The 26909-nt window shown below is 38.4% G+C and overlaps 1 protein-coding gene across 2 annotated transcripts in view; it reads right to left on the bottom strand.

Annotated features, from left to right (window-relative positions):
• Positions 1-26909, bottom strand: part of LCLAT1 (lysocardiolipin acyltransferase 1) — a 112184-nt gene that overhangs the window by 35119 nt on the left and 50156 nt on the right. For both annotated transcript variants that reach the window (XM_064709325.1, XM_064709326.1), the window contains 2 exons: positions 24266-24412; positions 15588-15704 (listed from right to left, as the gene is read on the bottom strand). In XM_064709325.1, the coding sequence (XP_064565395.1) occupies positions 15588-15704; positions 24266-24412 (264 nt within the window). The remainder of the gene's footprint in view (positions 1-15587; positions 15705-24265; positions 24413-26909) is intronic.

Consider the following 26909-nt stretch of genomic DNA (forward strand, 5'->3'; position numbering starts at 1 on the left):
CCTCAATGCTCCTCAGTTTTTATTCTCCACACAGGTGAGTTTTCTTTCTTTCAGGTAATGGGTTTGAGCTGAGTTTGTGCTGGAGCTGTTCCCCAAGAAGCAGCGTGGTGCACCTGAGCCCACCCTCAGAGCATCTCCACTCTGCCAGACCAGTCTCACAACACGTCCTTGGAGGGAGCACCCCTTTTCATGACTTCCACAAAGTTTTGGAAATAAGCTAATCCTTACACAGTCTTGGCATTAACGATGCTTTCTTGTCACATTGATTCAACACGAACCCCTTCCATCACTATAATAGAGAACACAGACATGAAACCCACCAAAGAATTAAATTAGTTTTTAAAAGTCTAAATTGTCTGATTGTTTCTGGACAAGATTTTACCTATGAGGACCATAGGGTTTTTTACTGTGAATGAAGCAAACATTAAGATATCTACCCAGGAAAAGACAGTTTAAGAAGAAAGGCTCAATTTCAAGTGTGAATTTGCTGCTTTGTTCTATTCAAATGCAAAACAGTGTTGTTGCTTATTATATTGCCACTTTCAAAGTTGCTTAATTTACATAAAAATTAACTAGACTCTTCTTTTGCATGCATCAAGTATTCATGGTTAGCTATTTATGTATATTTAATATATTTCCATGTCATCATCCATTGCTAGGTAATTAGTTCCTGGAACTCTTACTGTGTTTCAAATGGTGAAACATAAGAAGATCTTATTTAACATCAAGTTTCCATTCAATAGATGAGTAGCAATTTCCCCTCATCTTCACCTCTTCTGTGTTTTGATTCTTTTTTTTTTCTGATGTTTTACATTTAAAGAAGATGAATATTTCAGTTTCACTCAACTGAGTTCAAACACACATCTAAAGCTCTCCCCTCCTTTGTACTGCCCCTTCTCAAAGTCATTCTACCTGTCCCAACATACTGACATACAAGATAAGCAGAGAAAGCCTCACTGAAATTTAAAATAAATACATCAATACCTGTTTGACAGGCTGGGATTTTAAAAATTGCTGTATATAGACATTCTACATTATTTCTTGTCACATACAAGAACACATGCAACTACCTTTCTAGTACAGTGAATATGAAATTTTCTACTAACCTCACCAAGGGAGGGATTCTACAAAGATCTGGTGGCCAAAACAGACACCTAAAATTATCTTAATGCTAAAAGCCGATGAAATTTCTGGAAAGGAATTTCTAGATAATGACTAGATAAGACAGAACTTTATTTTAAAAAAGACAGAGCTTTTTTAAAAAACCAACCCAAAACATTAAAAACGTTTGTATTTTGACAGTACACTAAGACTGAGCAATATCAAGGTATTGGAATAACTAGGACACAGGTTTGACAAAAACAACTTTGCCATTTCCTTCCCTCTAAAGATACCTAAACCAGTTTTCATTTCTGGAATTAGGTTCCACTCACATCTGCTATTCCTGGGCTAGACACTTTGCACCAAATTTCACCTACACTTACCAAGGTGACTACATGCTGTTTGTTTGCTATCAGAGGCTTAATCTCCTCTCCTTTCCAGACTTGGTGTTCCAGGTACTTATTTTTAAGGCCAGTCAAAAATTTATGGCAAAGCTACAGCTGGACACCTGCCCCCCAAGCCTCTGCCTCCTGCCCAGAGCATCACCGAAGTTCTGGTACAGACGTTCCTGTCCCTCACCCAGCTTTACTCACACATCCTCTGGGAGCTTTTCTCAACAAGGATCTGCCTTCCAATCTGAGAGACAAGATCACTCAAGCACATCATCCCCTGGAAGCAAATTCCTTTGAGACTGACCAGCTGGCTGGCTGTCATCTAAAACACAAGTTTGGGGGACTCTACTAATCATGACTGCTCATAAAGAGAGCTCATTGAATTTCACTCAGAATTTCATCTATGGGGTGCATTATTTACACCAAACAAAAAAAAAAAAAACCCAACCAACCAAACAAAAAAAAAAAAAAAACCAACTACATCTCAGCAGTGTTGAGCTGGAAGTTTACTATCACAAGTGTCTGTTGTGTGGTAAAAAATTCTATCCACTGTATGCTGGATTAAAACATTGTTGTACTGGGCAACTTTAAGGCACCAGCATAACCAGGGCTGCCTTGGATGGAGGTATGCAGAGCAGAAGTCTCACAGAGGCTACAGAAGGGTCCTTCTGACAAATGCCTGATCTGAAATGACTTTCTTGAAGAAAATTAGCAAAGCATCATGTTTTTCGTGTTTGAGAGAGAGGCCTATCCAAATTATGGCTTCTTTCAAGACAACAAGCTGAGCAAAACACACAGAAATTACCAGCAATTAATTGCACTGTAGTCAGTTCCAGAGCAAGAATATGGTGGTGGGGGTACATAGCAGAAAGAAGAAATGTCCAATAACCAAAATCAGGAATGCTTAAGATTTCTTAATTCTCTTGAATTTGAGAGTTTCCTCCCTTTGCTCTCACATGAAGAAAACAAACAAACAAACAAACAAACAAACAAACAAAAACAGGTGGTGTAAGAGAGAAGGAACGCTGACGAATGAATGGTCTTCTGCAGAACTGTGATGCCACTTAGAACATTCTTGCAGGCCTATCTGAGGGAGAGGCATCAGTACATGCAGAGGATAGGCCGACAATGACTTAAAAGTATTACATGGAAGTGTATTTGGAGTGTTTATAGCAGGGAAGTGTAGGAAGAGAGCCTTCCTAAAAACCCTGCTAGCACTCTAACCAAGTATGTGGAAAAGATTAAGAATTTGGATGACCCTGAGCTATTGTGTAATAGCACACATTGTAATTCACCTAAAAGATCTTACTAGCTGATAAAGAGGGAGCTGGCCATCAGGCTAAAATCTAAGCATGCTGCTGTTCAGGATGGGGTACACTGGCAAAGGCACCAAATTCCAAAGCTGCTGTAGGCTGCTAGAAAGGGAGCTCCATTTTAGCAGAATTGCACACTATGGTATTAAGGCTAGACTAATTTGACCATTGTGACAAACACAAGTGGCCTGTGGTGACATCAGTTACGTAAAGGCACTCTGCTTCCTCTTCTACCCCTTCCTTGTCAGCAACTTGCATCAGATGGCTTCCAATTAATCTACTTCAGTGCCAAGGTTGTGCTGATAAGAATCTGCTTCTCTGGACTAGATTGCTTCAATCTCATTTTACCTTGGTTGATAAATCAGAATGTTTGAGATCTTCATGTAAATTTGAACCACAAATATGCAAATATATTAGTTACTGCTCTTCGGTTTTGACCAAAGTAGAGTATTATGGAAAAACAACAGAAAGAATAATTTATCTCATCTATGTCAGCATTTTGTTTCTGTTGTAACTTTAAGTAACTTCTTTGGTTTATTCCTATTTAACCAGGCTCCCTTGTGTATTTATCTGGTTCTGAACATTCTTTTGTATAATAAACACTGCCGAAAATAATATCTTATGAATTACAATAACAGCCTGAGAAAGACACTTTATCCTTAAACTATTCTAAAACCATTTTCTGATAATAGTCACATTTAGATATGCTTCAAAATTCACCCAACATTTTCAAACACAAAATTTGTTTCCCCAAACCTTATTTCCCATGAGTAAGAATACCTGGTTCTCAGAGTTCATTGTAATGCTAATGAAAACCTTTTTTCATACTGACTTAGTTGAAGGATATCCTGTCCTTCTGCTGCATTATTAATACTGCCAAACCACTGGAAAACTAATTGCAAATGCCAATTCACTTAGTGCTATCATTCGGCTCTACAGAATTTTCCATTTTAGCTACAGTGTGTGCAAAGTAGCAGACAAAATATATTTTACATGCAGGTCTCAACAGTCTTTGTTTATTTTGTGACAAAAGCCTGACCAGCATACTGTTCATGTTCCTATTCATTTATAATTGGTTTCTTAGTGTGTTTAGTATTTTTCAGAGAATGATTATTGTGAAGTGTCATACTTCTGGGATTAAAACTACGCTGGTGCTCCTTTTCAAGACAGCTCTTGAATTTTTTTCCACATCAGGTATGCATAGCAAATTCCAGGGAAGAAAAAGCAACGTGACATTTCTGCTCCATAAAGCAGAAGTAAAATTTTGTCATGAAAGTTAACAAAGAAATGTATCACTTGAAAATTAGAAAACCTTTTGTGTGGTCTTTTATTTCTTTGTTTTTGGAGGGTTTTATACTTTTTTTTTTCTTAAGAGAACAAAATCTGAGAGCTAGATGCCTATTATGTAACTATGTGCATGTATCTCTTTGACAGACCATTGTTTCCCAAAGTGTAGTCTGACTTACTCATGGGCATAAACCCCATTTTTGTATCTACATGTGGATGCATGTACTGCTGTGAAAGTATGAATCTTCAAGCCTCTCATTTCTTTCACCTATCTCTGCTACTTCCATCCTTTCATATTTGCCACAACATTTCTACTAAAATAATGAAAATATCTTAGGAATGTGTTTCTGGATAGCAAAATATTTTGAGAAAACAATGCTGAAATAACAGCTGTAAAAGAGTTACTATAGAATATTTGAAAATAAAGGTAACATTTCAGGACTTATGACCAGATTCTCCTAAATTCCACCTCTCTCCTAGGATGAAACTGCATTTCCTCAGGTTCACAGGTCCTGGGCTCTTCCAGAAAATGTTATGGATTATGGAATTTTCTTTATCCTTTCATAGCTTCTCAGACAGCAGATCAGCTTCAAAGTCCTGCTAGCAAAAGCTCTCCATTCTGACTTTTTTTTTTACTACAGTTTGAAACGAAAAAGCATGAAATACATTATTAGAAGCTTGTCATTCTAAGCAAAGAAAATACCAAACTGGCAAAACACATTTGTTCTCCTGTTCCAAAGCGAACACCACAAGAGGGCTGCATTCAATCTCCCTTCCTGAAATTCCTATTTCTCAGTATTTAGTTACCCAATCTGAATGCTTGACACTTTTCCTCCAGTGTTACTTTGAAAAGAAGCAGGGCCCTCTGAAGCAGTTTCACTTGCAGATCAGGACAGGGCATCCAGGACAGCAGATGCTTGAACACTTTCCAAGCAATGTGCACCTACTTAATTGAGTTCCTCCCCTCACCCAGCTCAGAGGCAGCAATGGGCCTTCAGCAAGAGGCCAGTGAAACTCCTGCTGAACAACAATCTCTTCTGTTTGGGTGCAAAAGAGCCCTGGTCTGCCCACAGTGCTTTCAGCCAGCTGAGAGGGAGCGGCAAAGTAAAACCATTTTGCTTGTAAAAACTCATGAGGCATACATCCTTATGCATAAATTCACAAAGGCTAAGTAAGAGTTGTTTTCTGTAATTGTGTTAATGGGGTTTTTACAATCCTTGTCCTAGACAGTTTTCCAAGAAAGATGGAAATCTGCCACCAAAACTCCTCTATATACATACACACAGTTGTGTATGTACACAGTGTACCACACCTTGCAAGAAAAAGCCCCACCATTTAAGTCACAGGCACATTATATTCTATCAGCATTTTGGCTGTTCAGTTTTAATGAATTCTGTGCTGTCCACTACTGTTCAAACAAGAACACATGAAAAAGAATATGCTGCTGGTTGATTACATGTGCCAGAAAATAGAAAGGCACAAGACTGAAAGTCAAGAGAGCTTACCCCTTCAAGGAGGAGAATAATCCTTTGAAAATGTTCTATCCAAATGTACAACACTGCTATTATAAACCAGAAATTATGTATATATTTGAACACTGAGTGCATGCTTACATGTGTGTCTCGGTGTGTAATGTCAACTCAGTTTGTCAGCACCAAAGGTAGCATAAATCCTGGTGAATCTCCGCAGTCTCTATGGTTTGGAATGTATTATTAACAGGTTTATTAAATATTTGCAATGCTGTGGGCTTGCAGAGTGCCCTGTTTGAGACAGCTGTGGCTTAACTGCTACCTGTTCCAACAAAGCTTCTACACCAGTGAGATGGGTGTTTCAGACACACCAAAACAGAATCCCTGCCTCAAAAAGGCACAGGCCTCACAGATGGGGTGTGAGTAATGGGGAGGAAAGAAGGAGCCACAGAGCTGCTGAGCATATGTTTCATTTAATTCTCTGATACAAGCTACAAAAGCAGGCAAGCAAAGGGCTGATAAAGGACAGCAGGGAGCTTTCAGGTCCGTTGGAAGGAATGCTTTTTGGATAAGCGAAGGCAGAAGTCAACTGGTTAAAATCACAATGGTGCTGCTGACAGGATGAACCTGCAGAGCACTTAGACAAAGAATGTTTTTGAGGGATGATTTTTCAAAAATCAAGCAAATTTAAAAGAACACTCATTCTTATAGGATCTTAAATGGGACTTATGTCCCTAAGGCCTGCCCTCTGTGTTTGGCTTTTAAACGCCAGTACCCATAGCAACTTCAAGGCAAGGCAAACGTGCCATTGCTCACAAATTCCAACGTCTCTGAAGCATTTTCAAAATGCCTCTCTTCTTTTTATTTATTGTGCAGGCTCTTCTTTTCTCCCAATAGATGTCCTTACTGTCTGCCATGCCAGAGTCCATCAGGTCAGGCTGGCTCCTTTCAGAGCAGAGCAGTGAAGGACCAGTGATCAGGAGAAGCCCTGCTCAGGTCCCTGCTTCTGGAATGATTTAATAATCATCAAGAGCATTTATTTTTATTGCTAGACTGCAAGGGCAACAATAACTATCTATGCAAACAAAATGACAGTTTTGCAGAAGTCTAAATATAGATGATAGGCATTTCAGAGATGCTTATTTTAAGATATTATTTGTTTTTTAATGGTATGAAATAGAATTAGAGAGAGACACTACTGACTCAAACGTGTATTAAAACAGTTCTCCAACTCTTAATTGGTAATCATTCTACAAATAAATGAATTTATGGGAAAATATATTCAAATCCTACAGCTGTAATATACTTCATTATAACACTTACTACATGTTGCACTTCAAATTACTGGCATGGCACACAGGCAGTAAAGGGAAATCCTTCCTCTACCCCACCAATGTTTAGTGAGAACACAGAGAGCCAAGACCTTGCTTCCTGCCCTCCAAAATCCCGCAGTTCAGAAAAAGGTTGACAAAATAAGTCTCAAAGACAGGAATATTTCAGATTACATACAAAGTGATGAATGAGGTGTAGAGTTGAATTTATGCTGAAGTTTATGTTTTGATAAAAATCTATTTTAAAAAGCATTTATGCTTTACTACAATTTTTCCCAAGCTCCTCTGCCCCCTGATGTTTTTCGTTTTTCAGTATCAGTCCCATAGCAACATGCAGGATTTGTGGCTGTGGCACTGCTCAAACATCTCTGGAGCAGAGCCTTGCAAATGATTGCTAAACTCAGGGATCTGAGTCAGCTTGGAAAAGTCTGATGCTGGGCTCATTTTTTATATCCTGAAAATAGTGGCAGGGGACTGGGAGGAGGGCAAAGGGAAGGAGAGCTGCAACAGCAGAAAGGAACGAAAGAAACAAACTACTTAAGATTTAATGATACATAAGCAGCATATTTTGCAAGTAGATGTGATTGAGAGCTTTATTACTGTCTTACAGATTTGGAGGCTATATCTGAACAGTTTGAGGATTCCAACATTTCCAGTAACTGAAAGGATACTCCATGGACCTTCTCCCCTGCCAGTAATTACTCATACAGAAAAGTGGTTATCAAGAATACACAAAACACATTTGCAGCAACCTTAATGCAGCTGGAAATAAAAACAGCTAGCATCTGCAAAAAGTGGAAGACTGGAGAATCCAAAAAATGACTGAGAATCTCCTGTACAATAGGACTCTTGATTTGGGATTAGTCTATTCAGCCTGTAGATGCTGCTATTTTTCTAATAAAACACATCAGGAAACATAATCTCTTAACGGAAACTAAAGCAGTTAAAAAACAAAAAAGAAAAAAGAGACTATGGAAAAAGTATGTTTAGGTTCCCCTCTACTCAAGACTGCTTGAAGCAATTATCTGCCTTACTAATAAGCCAAGCTGAGAAATGGGTAAGCTGTGTAAAGCATGTGGTAATAGCATGTGAAACAAACAGATGCCAATACTATACCTCTGCTTTTAGGAATTAATTTCAACTGCAGCAATAATTAAATATGTTACCAATCCAACCAAGATCATCTGCAAATTGTTGGATCATTGGATGACGAGAAAGAATAGTAATTAATGAACTTGTACTTTATCTCAGGCTCACCTATTGTCTGTCCTAAGTCCTTAAAAACAACCATAAAGCTCAGTACTCAAAACACACAAATCATGAACGACCTTTCAAAACACACACCCAGAGAGATGCTGACCCAGTCTAGACCAGCAGATACACCTTGTTACTCACACTCCTGGTCCACCACCTAGTCAAAGCACATTAACTACTAGATAAACCTTTCTTAAAAATATCTTCAAGAGAAAAGAAACATAAAATCAAAGAGCAGGAACATTTTTATAATTCTGAAGAAAATAATTCTAGTTTTTCCTGAAAAATCATTTTTCCTGAACTCATTGGTGGCCAAGCTTAGTTTTTACATATGCAATCTGATGAGCTAGCATCGTTCCAGGCCTCCAGTTGAAGCAATTAAAAAAGTCCACACTCGCCAAACATTACCACATCGTTACCACAGATACTGTGTATTCGAGTCAAGGGAAAACAGTGGAAACCTCTAATACCACTGTGGGGTAACTGCTGGCAAATGGTAAGTTTTTAGTATGGTTACCACTGCAACTATTAATAACCTGTGAGGAGGTAAATGGAAAATGATCCACTGCATGGTGTATCTGCTTGTCACAAGCCATGACTCACACGTGAGAGACTGCAAGGGAATTACTGCAGTAGGTGGACGTTGAGAGGCTCGAGAACGTAAAACCTGAAATATTTCCGATGAATACCACAGATGTGTGGTGACTCAAACGTGTCACCCTTCAAACACCGAAGGGGCAGCGATTCTTACACCATAAACTCTTCAGTGAAAGGCTCTGCTCCCTTTTCTAATAGCAGTGGGGGATGGAAAGAGGAAAGGATGGGGGCTGACAGAAAAGAGTGGTTCGGAAAAAGCAAATCCTTCCCAGGAGGAATGAAACAATGGACTGTTTTCCACAGAGGTGGGGCGAGCAGTGTAGAATGTTGCTCCAGTAAGACATGAAAGAAGAGAAACAGAAACTTCAACGTGTACCAAAGGCCAGAAAATATCTAACAGAAAGCTGGTGCTCATTCTGAGAAGTACATCGCAGCCAACACACGCAGATGTTTGCAAGATATGGTAATCATCAGCGGTTAACATGATTCTGGAAAAAGTCGAGCTGCCCTTTCCCATGTTCCAGAGTACAGAGACAACTGTCAGCATTTGCAATAAAGCACAACAGCCTGCATCCGATTTTCTGCTTTGCTGAATTTCACAGACATGCCCAGTGATAAAAGCATGCTTTCGAACCAGGTCCCTGCTTTTTTTTTTATATGACTAATGTTATGAATTTTTTACTGAGACACAAAAGGCATAAAAAGTATGCAAGCTTCAATTTACATACTGATATTTCCGTATCAAAGGCTATGCTATTTAATGCACAGGATCCAATTCTCATAAAAGCAGAAGATCAATTACAGCAGTTAGTGAAGCTCTAATACTGCATTTTCAGCTAAAAACTTGCTCAAAGCTCTTTCACAATAGCTCAGTAATTTCAGAGTATCAATCTACTTAGTAACATGACTCTGGGAGGAACACATGCATAGAGGAAAAAGAAATCCTGAAGAAAGAATTTCCTTGCATTAAGGAACGATGGTTTAGAGCTGCTGTTGAATCTCTGCAAATCTGACAGACATACGGGGGAAATTAGTTGATTGAGGACCCAAAGCTAAGGCTGATGTGGACACTTATGTTTTCCCATTTCAAAAACAGACTGGTTTTAGTTTACACAACTGAGCAACCAGCACAAACAGGCAAGAGCTGCTCTGAGAGATGGCAGTGCTGGTCAGTGTGCAAGCTCTGGCCTTGTCAAAACCCACAGAAATTTTGGCAGTAGTCCAATGTATAATTCTAGAAGTCAGAAATCTGTTCAGTCACAAAGAGGGATTTTGTTGAAAGAACAAATCTAACCTTTTCTGTCATTTGATTTGGGGCCTTTCTATGTCCTATACTTTTGCTACACACAAGACAAATCATGCACAAACCTGGAAACTGCTGCAGTCCTGCTACATAAAACCTCTGCAGGTAATTCAGCAGACGCTTCTGTGATTGAGACCCACATGCCTCACCCAATATATATGTGAAGAGGAAAGAAACTATGTAATCAAAATAAAAAGCAGTTTATTTAATATGTACATTTATTCATTCATACATCCCTCTTACCACAGCCTGAGCATTTCAGTCAATGAGTAGACCTGATTTTCACACTTGCATCAATTTTCTCTTTAAAAATCTAACACACTTAGAAATTGGTATTACTTTGATTTATGTTTGAAAGAACAAATGGCACCTGTCTTGTAAGCTGAAGGTGCTTTGGACATAAGTGTCATCAACACCAGAAGACAAGACCCCTGGTAGCTTTTCTCACTGACGTTTCATCAACTCATACAAGCAACCTCCTGCCTCTCTTTCAAAGTTGGAGTAACAAAAAAGCTCTGAGAGCTCATAATCTTTGGCTACTTCAAGCCGAAGGGTTTCATTAATAGATATTCTTGGTGCAAAGCACGGATGTCCAGGCACTGCTCACAAAGACCTGCTGCCTAACCCTGGCTACTTCACACCTCAGCAAAGGGGAGCCAAACCACGTGTGTCAGCTTTCAGGAACTGTTAATCATCATTTCCTATTGACTGCCTTCTACACTGATCTGCAAATCACAAACTGTCTCCCTACATTATTAGCTCAAAAGTGCCGTGTAAGCAAATTGCACCAGAACCCAAATAAATGCCATGAAGAGTTCAGTATATAAATATGCATATCTGGATACTCTAACTCCCAGAAAATCTGAATCTACACTACTACTGAAAATAAACAGTCACTAAGCATCCCAGGATTAAAGCATTTACAGTTTTATATAGAGATAACCTGGATTGAACACCTAAAGAAAACTTTCCTGCCCTAGCAATGAATCAGGTTGAATACCTGCATGTAATTACTGAAGCAACTGCAAAACCCAGGTATGAACATTAGAAGATACAGATTAGCTTCAACTGTGTGTGTATAAACATTAATTTTAGGGCAAAACTATCAATTCTGAATCAATCATGGAAAAAGGATGAGAATCACAGTTTCTTTCCATCAGTAAGAATGTGCAATGAAGGCAAGCATGTTGAATTTGTATCTTTGTTATTTTGGGATCCTGCAGTTGGCAGATGTTATCAACAATATTTTTTTCAGTTGGCTAGTTATGAACCAGAAATAAATTCAAAGCTGAAATACTATAATAAGACAACTAATTCTGACTAGTCATTATACTGTACAACCAGTAAAATATAAACCCCACAACGGGAACATACAGTCCAATGTATCCAGCTATTAAAGACTGTTGATGGCTGTAGAGAAAGTGTCAAAAAGAGGTCAGTTTAAATTTAATGTTGGCAGAAATGACTGTCTACAAAAGCATGAATAATCTTCTAATGATGCTTTAAAGTGTTAGCTCTGTCTTAACACTTACTGTTTATTTAGTCCTGAGAAAATGCTTAAAAGCCGTGAAGCAATTTTAAGAAAACATTCGTAAACAGCTATTTTCTCTTGACAGACTATTTGGCCACAATTACAGATATTATGCCAAGATAATATATGTAATTCAATGAATCCAGACAATATTGAATCAAATCAAACCAGTATTATTTTCCATCTCTTTGAAACTGGGCATTCAAGTCAGCTGAACTTTCAATGTCATTTGGCACTTCAGAAAAAACTTTACAAAATACAAACAGGTCTGAAAACCTATACATCATTCCTGAGTAACCTCCTGACCTCTTATAGAAGGATCTCACAAAGTGGATCTTCAATAACATTATATAAACCACAAATGTTTTCAATTAACATTGTTAATGGCATGATTTTATAAAGGTCTTATTTTAATTCCTTCACATTTCAGCCCTTTTCAAAGTTCCACATTTTCTAAAAAGAGATGAGTTACCTTAACCCAAGTTCTGCCAAAAATTACTCCACAAATAACATCTACTCAGAATTTCAGTCTTAAAAAAAGGATTAAATATGATTCTAGGAGATGGCTAAAGAGAGGGATTAACTAAAAATAATAATGATCAATCCTCATTTTGGAGCCTGGAGTTCACTTTCTATTGCTCATTCACATGTTCTTACTCCGTCTTTCAAAAAATGCTCATCTTTGTTCCCCAAAGAAATACAGCAAAAATCTCTAGTAGTTGACCAGGTGCTGATTGAAATCAGGATTCCTTACAGTGCAGACAAGACAAATGATTCACTTGATCAAGTGAACAAAATTAGAAAGAAGCAAATCACCTATTTTATTTCTCTTAGCTTTCCATCAATAGTCAACCAACCAGATACCTCTTGCCTGAAAACTAGCAACAGCTTAAGTCTTTATTCTCTTGAGTATATCTATGATTAATTATACATCTAAAGCATGTTTCATAGTCTGTGTGGTGATTCTATGTTTTCTATGAATAAGAGGACAACAATGTGATAATTTAAAAATAAAACAATACTTTCACAGTTTTGGCACTTGAGCATAATGAAAGGAAAAACCAGTCAACTTCTATGTGGATTTTTGTTTAGAAGAGACAGCTTAGGGGGAAAGAGCTACCACTTGGATGAATCAGAATGGGGAAAGAAAAGGTATGAGTCAAAAGCCAAGGAGATGTACTACCTAAACAACTTTTACAGGTTTTTGGCAGACATCACATAGATCTTCTTTTTTCTTAGCTCCCATAATCTCAGCAGTGACTTAGAAACCATCACCACAACATCTACGGGCCAAAGAAACCAAATAGTTGAAATAATGACCCTATAAGAAGGAGATGCCACCTATGAGTTTGAGTGCTTTTTGAGTTTGAGTGCTTTTTGCCACCTATGGAAAGCAAAGAACAGGTAAGAGCTTGGTTTATGCTGGCAGGCTGCAGACAGTGCTTCCTCCAGGAACAACCTGCTTTGCACAGATACAGGCAAAATTTTATTGAAGGTTATTTTCACCTGATTCTTCATTTCATATTCAGAAGGGTCACTAATAGTCATCTTTATATAATAACAGGTAATTCTTTCATGCTACAGCTTGTGATGCATATTAATCAGGCTTCTTGCCAAATTAAATTAGTTTCTTCAACATTTGAAAAGCAGTTAAACTTCTAATTACATTTTTCCCCTCCTTTCATCAACCTATTTTTGGAGCAAAATAATGTACACAGGCCTGAAGAAAAGACACTTGAGCCTCAGGAATGGAAAACAGCCACAAGCCAAAAATGTATTCACAGGAGAGCTATAGGGCAGTAAGGTTGTCATCTACGCAGAAAAAATACTTTCAAAGATACAAACATGATGTTAAAATCTCCACCACTCCCTCCTGCACGTTGAAGTTACACACACTGCTTTGTGCCTGCAGGTATGAGGAGTAAAAAAAGAAAATAAATCTGGTTTTATGATTATTACTATGATTGTAGCATTAAGACAATTCAGAAATGGAGACTCAGGTTAACACTATATCCCTTGACAGTCCTGGTTTTATTTACTACTGCTAGCATCAGAAATTAGGATTATAAGAAAGCATTCTATCAGTTTAAGTTATAACTCAAACCAGAGATGCACAATAACACCAAGTATCAACTGGGCCATCTGCATCTGAATATCAACCTTGATATCTATATTGTACAGATGAGAAGATAGAGAATGATATATATTTGCACTATATATATATCTATAAAATATAATGAAGTATTTTAAAATGCAGCAACTACAGACGGGTTATATATATATATATATATATATACACATACATAAAAAACCCCAAAACTTTTCAACACAAATGGTCCCCATTTTGCACCCTTGGAAGCAGTTTAAAACCAATTCTTAAATTAACAAGTTATAACCAAGTACTTTAAAATGCTACTTGAACTACCTTCTCCCACACAATTTACTACATAATAGCATACAGTTATAATATATATAGCCTACAATGCCTTTCAAAGTATCCAATATCTAGTAAATTCAACACAAAAGGGACATTAATATTTCACACAATATTTGCCTGCCTTAAATAAAAAGGAGATGTAAAACCACTTCAAAGGCTGGACCGTTATTGTTTTTCCCCCAGCTTTCTACTGCATAAAATCAGTTCATCAGCCTCAAATATTTTCCTTTTTATAACCCAACCGCCTAATTTGCAAAGATTGCTCATAGAGCAATGGAAGAGAAAAACATTTTTATAAAATTAGAAAATTACTGTATACCACAAAGCTTGCTCCTGCAGCAAATACACAATTTTTTTACAGTTATTAATATTTCAAGTAGAAAACACTTCTTTAACTGAAAATTTATTCCAGTTTGAAATACTGTTATGCACTAGATTAACTTAATGCTGTGAAGTTTTAAGTATAGGAAGCTTTTGAAACTGTGTATGTGGCAAATTTTTTTACTACAGCAAACTGAGTAATAAATATTCAAGAGAGATGAAAATCGAAGGTGTCCAGCTCTGAATGTGCAATAGGGTCAAACAGATAAATGGGATTGTCCAGCTGGACAAATTCCAAAGTGCTTGCAGTGATTTTAGGATATCTGCTTAGAAGGAAGCAGGTAAAATGCAAGCCAGGTCTGCCTTCAAAAATCCAAGCAAAGACTCCAGCTAGGAAAAAACCTACCAGAAGGCCCCTATTCTTTTTAATAATCTCAAACTTCTTCTGGCAGTCAAAATAACCAGCATGTGTTAAAGACCTAGAATTGCTTTTCCCTGAAGAACCAGCCTATAAAAAAGTCACTTCATATCTACTGTACATGTTTATTTTCTTCAACCATATATCCTGCAAATATTCACTCATCTGTACTTGAATTCCTGCCACATCTGTTCCATTTAAAGGTTACATCCTGATGGCCTCAACATCCTCAAAGTGCCCATTCCCAAAACAACTCCCAGACATCTCAGTGTAACAATCACATCTTCATGCTCTGTTCTCCTGTAAAAGGGAGTCAACCCTAACACCTAGATTAATATTGGGATGGAAAACCACTTCTGGGTAAAAAGTAAGTATCACACATTTTCTTGCCCACTACCCTGCCAAGCAGCACAACTTGTATTTCTCGGAGTCACCATCACCCCAAACATCTGGCAGCACTGGGCGGCTGACTTGCTGCATTTCCATGCTGCTGTGCATTCCCCTTGTCCACTTAACATAACAATAAATTTACCCAGCTCTCAGAATTAAACCCAGAAGCCTTTTCTGAGAGGGCAGTGACATACGTGCCTGTGTGTTCAGTGTCAACCTCCCACTTGGAGTTGAGGACGGTACAGGCTGAACTTCCTTGAGATTTTTTCCACTGATTTCTGATGTAAGACTGCTAAACAAGCTAAAATACTTAAAACTAAACAACACAAAAGTTGCTTCCATTCCCTGCATACCTCCTGATGATATCAGTGTCTGTTATCAAGTCTCAAATCTCTCCATGTTACAATCATTTTAAAGGAAAAACAAGGACAGGGCAGGATTACCTTCCCTTAGACGCTCAACCACAAAGGTGAATCCGGTCGTTCGTGGGTGTAACACGTACTCGTATTTTTTCAGTCCATTCTTCTCAGCAAATGCATGACTGCGGGCTTTGGTATTGTCTGAGGAGAGAAGGAGAAGCAGCACTTGGTGTTACTGTGCACACAGACCATGAATTAAATGGAATCCATGAATTAAATGGGTTACACGACAGGAAGGACACAACAGCAGCTCACACAGTACGGATGTGGAGGCAGACACAAGTGTGCTTTCAGTTGGCCATACCATGGTATGAGGAAGAGCCATGTGGATTGCAAGAAAAGCCTTTTTACCCTCTCACTTAATTTTAGCAAATCATCAGCAAATCTTTCATACTTTATCAAATGCGATATGAAATTTATAAATTAATAGTCTGTTAATAGTTCTCTGTACACTCCAATACCCATTCTACAGTAACATGTATAAATTGACTCAATTATGCTTGGGGTTTTTTTCAACTCAAAAGACACAACATACAGTAATGTAGGTTGGATATTATGAACAGAAATACCTTGAAGTCAGTGTTTAACCACACTACACTTATTTCAGAAAGAAAATATTAAAAAGAGGAAAGCAGTTAATCTAACAGCTTAAAATGGTATTTTACATCTTCATTCTGAACTTGCCACGCCTTATTCACCAACCTGTGCTGCACATAGTTCCCCATTTTAACTTTTTGACCAAGCACCTCAGTGCCACAACACATGCCTGCCCCTGTACACACAGTACATGCAAGGCAGCTGGAAAGCACCATGGCTAAACCCCATGACAAATGTATTTCAAACCTCTGCTAATCAAAAAAACTCATGAGAAAACCAAAGGCCTTCCAGAGCTGGTTGCTAAGAGAGCCCGCTAAGCAAGGAAGACAAGGACACCAAAGCAAAAACTTCTGGAGACAGGTGGAGAGGAGGCAATTTGTTCTCCTCTGATGTGCAGGAGGCTCTTCCAAGCAGCCTCAGTCAACAGCCAAAAGGACTTTGCTGGCTACATTCAGCTCTTTACTGCGGGTCCTGCTGTGCCTCCCCTGGGGCCAAAAGGCAATGGACATCTGCAGGGTTCCCTTGGCAACAGGGCAAAAATCAATTTGAGCAAATAACTTATTTAATAACTCATACATATGAAGTTTTACAGGTGCTTAAAAGACAAAATCCCAGCAACAGATGTATGGAACAAAATCACTGCTTGAGCAATCTATTTTATTTTTAAAACAAAAAATTCCTTTTTAAGGGTCCACAGTTAAGCTTAACAGAGATGGAAGATAAATTAATAGAAAACATATTGCTGTTTAATCATTTAACAGAAGTGATACTTAGAGATAAATCCTTCCTTTTACAGTCCTCCCAATTTTTCCTGTAAAAGCACAATAGCACAAGTGAACAAATCAAGAGCAGTGAGAGATTTCTTTTTTGCTGTAATGTAACATTCCCCCATCTTTCTTTTGTCCCTAAATTATATGACTTCTTTATTTCTCAAAAATTCTGGCGCCCCTTCTAAAGGTTTGTCAACCAATTAATAAATGCTATAACATATCACCATACTAAATATCTTTTCCCTGTATTAATATCTGTGTTAAATTTTCCCCATGTAAATATCTTTTCCCTACTGTTTCCATGCCTGAGAGAGCTGCTTTTCATATATGCAAGCCTTAAGATTGACTGCACAGATCTTCTGACCATGTGATTTGGAGGAAAGGAAAGCTGTTGCACAGTAGCCAAGCAAGTGATTCAGCAAAGAGGATCCAAAGATTTAATTCTTGCCAAATTGCCAAAACATACAAATACTTGAAAAATATTACAACTTCAAAAAGCATTGCTAAAATTATGGAATGTGTGAAATACTAAAATTACACTTGGCTAGGTAATTTAATTTATCTTCCCTTGGACATATACATTATGTCTTTAACCACATGGTCAGAATATCTATTTTTGTCTGCTCAACTACTACTCCATTCAATACTGCAAATGACTATTCTGAATCAGCAAAGGGGACTTGCCTTGCAGACTCCCACTGCAATGGCAAAGTTGTAAAGGGAACCATGAGCCAGACTTGGAATGGCTGAAGAGACAACAGTAATCTGGTAATTATTAAATGCTCCTCCAAAAAAAAACCAGGTTCTACCTCTTAGGTGCACCAGTATTAGCTCATGAACAAAACTATTTTCTAAGAAATGACACTGATGACCAAGTCTGCTCCTATAAAAACTACCAAAATCAAGAGTTCCTTTCCAGATTCTGGAATGGTTTGAGTAAAATGTTTTAAATTTATTTATCACAAAAGTTCTTAAGGTGATGTACTGTTGTTTCCAAAGGATAGAAGTATCATATTCTTCATTTTCAGCAAATCCAAGTTTGGGTTTCATTTCAGAAAATCTGCAAATCAAGTCAATCAGAGCTTTGAGACACAAGTGCCATATACATCTACATAAAGGTAAGCAGTCTAAAACAAGAATTCTAAATTTTAAACACGTCAAAGTGCACACAGTTAATGAGCACTCAGAAGAACTCTCTCTGTGTATCTGCTCACTAGCACCTTGCTTCAGAGGGAGCACAAAAATGCTCCTTGGTGTTTGCAAAACTCTCCTAGTTGCACTAAAGATAAGCAAGGAGTGAAAGGATTCTCTGAGTAAAACCCAACTGATGCTGCAAGAAAAATCTGGGACCTCCAGTGCCCATCACCTTGAAATAATCATCTTCAAACTTCTTCTAAGTGCACCTCCCTGTACTTGGCAAGAACTCACTGTAAACATCTGCAAAACATCTTCCAAATTTCCCTTTACTACACTGCCTTTCTGAAATGTGTGAACAGCTGGACATCAGCACACTGGCCAACACTATTCAGCTATTTCCTGACATTTGTATGCCTGTCTTGCCTCTGGACTGTAAGTTTTATATAACAGAGACTGCTCCCCTCCCTTTTTGCATGACCCTAGTGTAATGGGATTTTACAACTAGAATAATGCTCCCAGCTAACACAACGATCATTGTCATCTGGAAAAATCATCTCCCTCTCCCCTTCCTAACAACTATAAAGCCACAGGTCTTTGTGCATTAAACATTATTTATTACAGCAAGTCAGGAAGGTCAATGTGCTTTGATGATATACTGAAAGCAAGGGTATCATAAGCCTCCACCCTACAAAAAACGTAGGAATGATGCCTTTCCTCCCCCTTGTGTAATCTTGGCATTGGAAAAAACCCAGTTTCTTGCTCTTTTATTACTTATGACTAAATGTTCTGACTGCCATCTCATCCAATGTAAGGACCTTGGTGCCCACTACTGTTTGGGATCCTTGTGCCAGACACCAGTGCCCAAACTTTTTGGGGGAGATTCAGAGCAAATTCTGCTGCTCAGAACCAGAGGCAACAAAAGGCAGCACATGCCATGCTCCCCATTCTATGAAATCTAGAGGTTAGAAAACCAATCCAGGAAATTAGAAACCCATTTTTATATCCTCAGCAGCTTGAGGGAATTCACACAACCAATGCCTCTTTAAAATCTCATAATCAATAGACCAGGCTACACTGTCTGTGCAGCAAAACTTATGCAGATGTCTTATTGTTCCATAGTCAAGTTTATAACAGTCTTAGGTGGAATAATAAAAAAAAGGTGAAGGATGCCTAAAAACTTCCTCAAAAAGAGGAAAAACATATGTTCTTCTAAACTACCAACACAAATAGCATCAAGCAGCTCTTGAAACAGGTCCTACAAATACACTCAGTTTACCTCAGTCTCAAAAGGCCACCCACATCATTTGGCTGGCTAAAGGTAATGTCCCCTATCACCAAGCCCTCTGAAGAGCTGAGCAAATGTTGCTTTCTAGGAACAAGTCTTTTCTTTCCTACACTGTATTTAAGACAAAGCAAATTTAGTCCCCAAGTTTTTGCTCATCATTCCTATCAGGAGTGTTTTCACCCATTGGTTCTATTTGCTGGTAAAAAAGAATAAGGAGAATAACTCATTTTTATGGAAAGCACCAGTTTATCAGCTGAGGGTGATGTGGGACATTTCCAGGGCTGCTTCATGCCCTGTCTCCTCAGGTCTCACACCAACTTGCCTCTCCTCCCCTGTCTCCTTCAGCAAATGCATGCAGGCTCCCAGAGCATGTTCTTTGGGGTGGTGACAGGTGCAACCATCCAGTTTATTTGAATCTTTAGACTCTTCTGTAGAGCAACTATCAAACTACACAAAAATACAAGAGTTTAAGGGTTCTTGCCAAAACTTCTTAGGTTTTTTTGTGCTCCTGTGCCACCTTTGGTAAATAATTTCGTTATATTTTTTCCCATTTCTCTCCAAATCCCATTTGCCACACTCTAAAATTACTGGAAAAGCTCAAAGTCAGCATTTTCTAGAAGCACCACACCTCAAAATTTCATTTAAAGTAACTGAAGGAAGAAATGTTGCTAACACATTTTCTTGATTTTTGAGTTACAGATTTTAAAGAAGTGCTCCTGAAAAGCTGTGCATAAAATGAACAAATTCATTTTTTTTAAGTAAAAAGGTATTTTTAGCTTGTGAGCTGAAATTTGATATTAAGTACTACTCTTTCCTTTAATTTCACTTGTGATAAAAACGCACTGATAAAAACATGCATGTTCTTCTATGACTTCAAATACTCTCAAATTATATTAGTGCCAGACAATGAAAGAGTAAATGAGTAGTCCAAAAGTCTCTCAAAGTAGATAAAAAATAAAATCCTCATTTTCCTATTAGAGGTTTGCATAGAAATGATAAAGCTTTATTGGCTCACAGTTAATACTTTGAGAAAAAAGGAAGCAATTTTTTTCACTTGTGCTACTTTCAACCTCTTCCACGTTAGAGTAACCCCTTTCAGTGCTTCTGATCAGTATTTTCTTTGCACTAACAAAGCACATCACATTTACTAGCAAAGTTAAAAATCCAACTGCAGTTCATTGTTACCTTCTGTCATCCACATCACATCACCCCTGCCAAAATCTGAACTTCAGCAAGCTTTCCTACTTGCTTTTTAGTTGTTCCTCAAGGAAAAAAGCTCTGTGCAATCACACTCTGTCCACCTGTTTGTTCCTCTTAACTTTTGAAGCTATTGCCCCCTGCAAACACAGTTTATCGGGGTCAAGAGGTTCAAAGATAATCCAGCCCAGCAGAAGCTTTAGAAAACCCTGGGTAAAGGCAAGCTTCTGAGAGCAGAGATGTGGGTCAGGGAGAGTGCAGGGCAGGCTGCTGGTGTGCCAGGGCTCTCAGCACAGCATGCAGAGCCCCCCGGGCGCCCCAGCACTGGCCGGGGCAGCACAGCCCAGGCAGCAGCAGGAGCTTTGGGCAGGAAACGTCACACGGAAGGGAACACACGGGAAAGGAGCACTGGTGTGGAGAAAGGAACATGTACAGGGATGCACACACAAATCCAGAGGAAATCAGGCTGCACCAGGCACAGAGCAACACAGCAACTTTTTCTTTTTTTTTTTTCTGTTACTGCTTTCTGAAGAATTACTACAAACAATCTTATAAGGAACACCAAAAGGGAAAAACAAAAGAGCAGGCAATATGGTGGGTTGTATTCCAGCTTTCTGGAAGCATGACACTCATGGTGGCTTTGTTTTCTTCAGGGCTTCAGAAAGCCTGGCTACATGTTTACCTGCGGAGAGCTTCTTTTTAAGCAATTACAATAAAATACCTTTGAGCTTTAACCTTGAAGTACTCCAGAGTGAAAAGATGGCCAACCTATCAGAAATAAGTATACAATTATGTAATTATTGCCTCAGCTCCTATACAATCCAGTCTGCAAATACAGTGTTCAGGGTTCTTGACATTACTACTTCTAAAATTTATTTCTGTAGCATCTCCCACAGCAAAGTACTTCACCACCTTAAAGTCAGGCAAAATATAAATACAGTCGTATTTTACATTTCTTGGAAATCTCATTCTCAAATACCTGAAAATATTATAAAGAGAAGTAAATCTATCATTGTTACATGGCCATTGAGAGGATAAAGAAATGACAGCAGCACAGAGCTGCACAGCAATTCTGCTATTCATTGATGCAGAATGTTACTTTTCATTTTAAGCATCAGAGGAATTTTGTTTTCAGAAGTAATTAGCAGTTTTACCATTTGGCCAGAAAACAAGTGTCACTGCCTCTATTTTTGCAAAATGTTCCCTACAATTCTGAGAAACTGTTCAGAAAAAAAGCAGTTTATTTCTTATTCTAAAGAATGGAACATGAAATTGCAACAGGTCCTAATACGTCAATAATGCAACAGTTTTTTGAAAATAATTTCTTCAAAAGGGTACATACATTATGTTCTAGCATTCTCATATGCCATACATTTACTGCTTGGTCAGGATTAGCTTGTCAAGGGATTTTTTCCTGTCTCCTACACTATTTTAAAATGTATATTAAGCAGTATTTCCTATGAGGACAATCAGAGAGGGAGAGCTATTTACTTCCAGAGAAAAAAATACAGGGTTTTGTCCATCTCTATTCATCCTTTTAAGAACAAATGTAGTATCCAAGTGGCATTCAATACTTGATGGCAATTTAAGAGTGGTAAACACAGAACAGTTTAACACGTCAGAAGCCAGCACAGCAGTGCCCTATTGTCTTCCCTATCCATCACTCCATCCTTCCCACCATTCTGCTTCCTCCTGGGCTGCTCACACCCACCTGTGGTGGCCTCAGCAGAACAGCACAGTTAGTACGTCTCCACTGGGCTTTGTGAAGTTAAAGAGAACATGTTACACAGGCATAAAGAAGGGAAATCAGAACAACAGAATTATCTTACCAAAGGGAAAAAAAAAAATCTGTCAACAACCTGTGTCCAGAAATTCAATTAGCTTTTTTTTAAAATTAATTAAATAGAGAAACTTGTTCCCATGAGTTTTCTCAGTGGACGGCTCAACAACTTATACCCAAGTTTAGCCTAAGTCATTTAAATCAGTAACTACAGCACAGAGAAAACCCTGTGTTTCCTTAAGCAGCTTTACATTCAGGTGGGAGCATCCTCACCACTGTCTTTTGGACTCTGCAGCACAAATGTTAACACACTGTGGCTGTCTCAGTCCTCAGCCAAATCTTTTTTAAACCTGCAATACAAAGCTTCCTCAATTCTTTAAAAATCTGTTGTCTCTCAGGAATACTAGTTTCCTCTAGAGATTAGAAGGCATAAAAAAATTATGGATAAATTCTAAACAATCCAATTCTTTCAGACATCTTGAGATGGAAACACCTGTTCAGAGAGTGTGAGTGCTCCAAGGAGGTGTCTCCTGACTCCGTTAGTAAAATACAGATTGTACCTCATAATTTGAGCTAGGAGGAAACAGTTCCTCATGAATTCAAAGAAAAAAAGTTGAATGAGATAATTTCATAGAGTCTTGAAATGGTTTGGTTTGGAAGGGACATTAAAGATCTCCTCATTCCAACCCCCAGCCATGGGCAGGGTGGGACAGCTCCCACTAGAGCAGAGCCCAATCCAACCTGGCCATGAACACTTCCAGGGATGGAGCATCCACAGCTCCTCTGGTCACCCTGGTGTCCAAGGGCCTCACAATTTTTTTAGTGAAGAAAATTCCATCCTTTTTCCTATCTTTAGATACAAGATAACCAATTCAACAAGACACGTCATGTGAAGAAGTCCAAGAATGTTCAATGAATTTATCCTCTTTAAGGAAAGCTGATCAAGTGATGATAATTCCCTACAGTGTGATAGCATCTGAATACTACACACATACCCATTTTAAGGATATTTGGAATATAGAAGGAAAAACAGCACCATATGTTAGTTATTTTTATACCATGTCTACTACTTACTGACATGTCTTTGCAATAAAATATGATTTGAAAATATCTGCAATGAAAAGTAAAGCAAAAATCTTTACAATAAGCCAGAAGTTAGAAGCTTAATTGCAATTCATTTTCTATTTAAAGATAACACATCAAATCAGGCATCATGCTGGAGGCACCAACAACCACAGAACATTCATACAGTATTTTCTTTTATAGGCACTTGAGTTGTCTTCAACATTGATTAACAGCTTCCTAATGATGCCATAAGATACCTGTATCAAGGTACATATTTGATTAAAAATTAATACTACAGGGTCAAACTCATTACATTTACTCCTATGATTATCTCAACATTTGTTTTACAGAGACACTTCCCTTATAGAGGCAGATAGAGACTGCTTCCAGTGCTTACATGGCCTAAGGAACAAGTATCTCCATGTTCCCCTCTTAAAACATTGGGCAAGAAATCAAATAGAATTATTACTCCTTTTCAATCCCTCTTAGGGATTGAAATCAATCCCTCATTGGTATGAAATGATTTTGTCACAGTAATTCAGGAAATAGGAGCATGCAAGTGATATATTCCAGGCCTTGAAGCCTGCTTTTGCTAATGCAGTGTATGTACAGTACTGACCAATAAAAAGCAGTGTCAATCAGTAGATGCTTTGCAATGTAAGTTACTTCAGGAAGACTGGCAAAGTCTCCCAGTGGAACTGTGTTTGTGCCTCTCACATGAATCAGCACATTGTTTGATTTTTTACTATAATTTCCACTACCCATGAGAACCAGGTCTTGCTCCTGCCTTGGACATTCTTAAACTCTTTCCATAAACAACAAAGAATTTCCACGTTGAATATTCCCTGAGAAGATGACATGTGCAGCCTACCTGTGAGATCAGTTCCCTCTGGAAAGATGAGGAGTTGCAGTGGTTCACGAATGTCACAGAAATAATCCAGCATTTTTTTGAAGTGACTCTTGTCGTTCTCCCACTTCCTCTGAACGAAAACAAAGGCTGCAACCTGCATCGCCCAGCCTGAAGTTTAAAAAAACACACCTTCAGCAACACTTCACTCTGATACTTCCACCGTGTCTGTAATTCCAAAGAGTTTTATAAATTGTGTTAGACCTAATCTGCTGCCTGCCTGTCATCAACTCTGATTAAGAGCACTTGGTTACCTTGTAGAAAGAGTTTTGGATTGGTAAAAAAAAGAAAGCATAAATGCATTCAAAACTCAAAACTCGTTACCAGACCAAGAACTGGGTAAATGCTGTCCTGAAACAAGGTGGTAGTAAGGTGGGGGTTGATTTCTTCTCCCAGGAAACATGCACCAGAACAAGAGGAAATGGTTTTAAGTTGCACCAGGTTTAGACTGGATACCAGGAAAAAATTCTTCTCCAAAAGTGCTGTCAACCTAGCCCTAGGAACAAGCTACCAGAGGAGTGTTTGAGTCACCATCCCTGGGAGTATTTAAAAGCTGTGTAGATATGCTGCTTAGGGATGCAGTGCATAGGGATGTGCTCAGACTTGATAATCTTAAAGGTCTTTTCCAGCCTAAATAATGCCATGATTCTCTGAGGTGAAGCATTTAAAACCAGAAAGTATCTGCTCCTTTGAGGGCTTTATTCCATATACCTCCTTATAGTTTTCATTACTCCCAGAAGAAAATACTTGCAGCTTTTCTTTACACTTGATTATGGAATAAAAAATTATATCTATCTATTTGTTTGAATTAATACACACAAAGATTTGCAGCCTGCCATCAAACTGACAATATAAGGCAATGAAGTAAGTGCAACTGTTGCTCAGCCTGCAGCTCAGGGGTCCCACTTATCTTCAGTATCTTCTTGGCTCTTTTTGGCACAAGTATATAGAGTACAGCATATCACATAATATTACAAGTTCTGTCCATTAGCTCAGACAGCAGGATGAAAAATCAGGGCTCCAGCTCCACCACATGCCTGAGACGCTCCCTTCCTAAACAGGGCACAGAAGAGCATGACACTGCCTTGCCACCGTACTTGGCAAGCTTGTACCTCATCAGAAAATCTGCCAAGAGATCCTGCACATCAAAGAGAAAACATCACAGCTGCCCATTCTCCTCTTTGCTCACCACCACTCTCAAAGCCTGTTTTTCCTTTGCTGGTGACTTACAGCATGTTATTCTTGCCCTTCATTACAGCTCCTCTTCACAGGATTCCTTTATATTCTGCTCATAGCAGTATCTCATAAGGACCACATGCTAGAAAACTACTTATTAAAGTCATTCATTTTTCCATCAACTTTGTAAGTCAGTCAGCCTGACAATACATTAACCTGCTGCATTATCTGTTCTGTATTGGTCAGAAACATTCGTTGTATTGTTAAAGATTTGTGACCTATATCATGAGGTAAATACTTCTAATTTTTAAAAATCAGTTAAACAAATGGAACATGAATAACTAACAAGCTGTCTGCAATCTGGACTGAATGCATCTCAGATATCCAGACAATCAGTGATATTCAGATAACTGAATACTAGAAGTGGTTATATGACTAAAGAAAAGAAATGCCCAGAATGCAGTCTCAGCAAATCTTTCCATATTTGCATACTATATTTGTGAACAACTCTTTGTAAAGGAAGCTCAACTTTGACCACAACATTTTATGTGCATTTATGCACCTATCACATTCCCACATCTGCAGTATCAAGAAGTGCCATTACAGCTTTACTAACAGAGGCTATCCATGTTTAACAAATTGCTTGAAAGAAAAAAATAAAAGTACATTTTACAGTAACTTTAAAATAACTGATGCAATTTAACTATGCTATCTTTTGGCATGTAATCATTTTCTATTGTTACAATACATGGCACAAAAATGGTGTCACACTATTAATCAGGGCTTCATTTCCACACTAATGTTATATAAAGAGGACATCTTTTCATACCAAATGGTGCCCAAGCACTGGTTCCTCTAAAAGATAGGTGGAGACTGCACAAAACTGCATCAGGGGAAATTCAAATTGGATGTCAGGAAAAGCTTCTTCAGTGAAAGAAGCTTTCAGTCAGTCACCATAGCATCTCACCTGGCAGAGTTCAAAGAGCACCTGACTGATGCTCCCTATCATGGTTTGGCTTTAGGCTGTCCTGTGAAGAGCAGGGATTTGGATTTGATGGCCCCTATGGGCCCCTTCCAACTTGAGATATTCTGTGATACTTCACCTGATATCTAATTCATAAAAATGGACAGTGCAAAGGACAAAATTCCTCTGAGCAGAAACAGAGATGCCTTGAACCATACCATTTATAACTGTGAGAATGCAGATGCTCCACAGGACAGAGTGGAAAAATACACAGAGATTAGGAAAGTTCTGCTGTGTTTTCCAATTGTTCTTAGCCCTCAGCCCAGACCTTTTGTATGTTTTATGTAAATAGGACACTACACCTAAATTAGTATATGGAAACCTGTACTGTGCTAAGCCATTTTATTGTGTGGTATCACACATCAGGCCTAAATTATTCAGTCCTTGTGTTCCCATTGCAGCACAGTC

Source organism: Zonotrichia leucophrys, chromosome 3, assembly GCF_028769735.1.
Source record: "Zonotrichia leucophrys gambelii isolate GWCS_2022_RI chromosome 3, RI_Zleu_2.0, whole genome shotgun sequence".
Taxonomy (NCBI): domain Eukaryota; kingdom Metazoa; phylum Chordata; class Aves; order Passeriformes; family Passerellidae; genus Zonotrichia; species Zonotrichia leucophrys.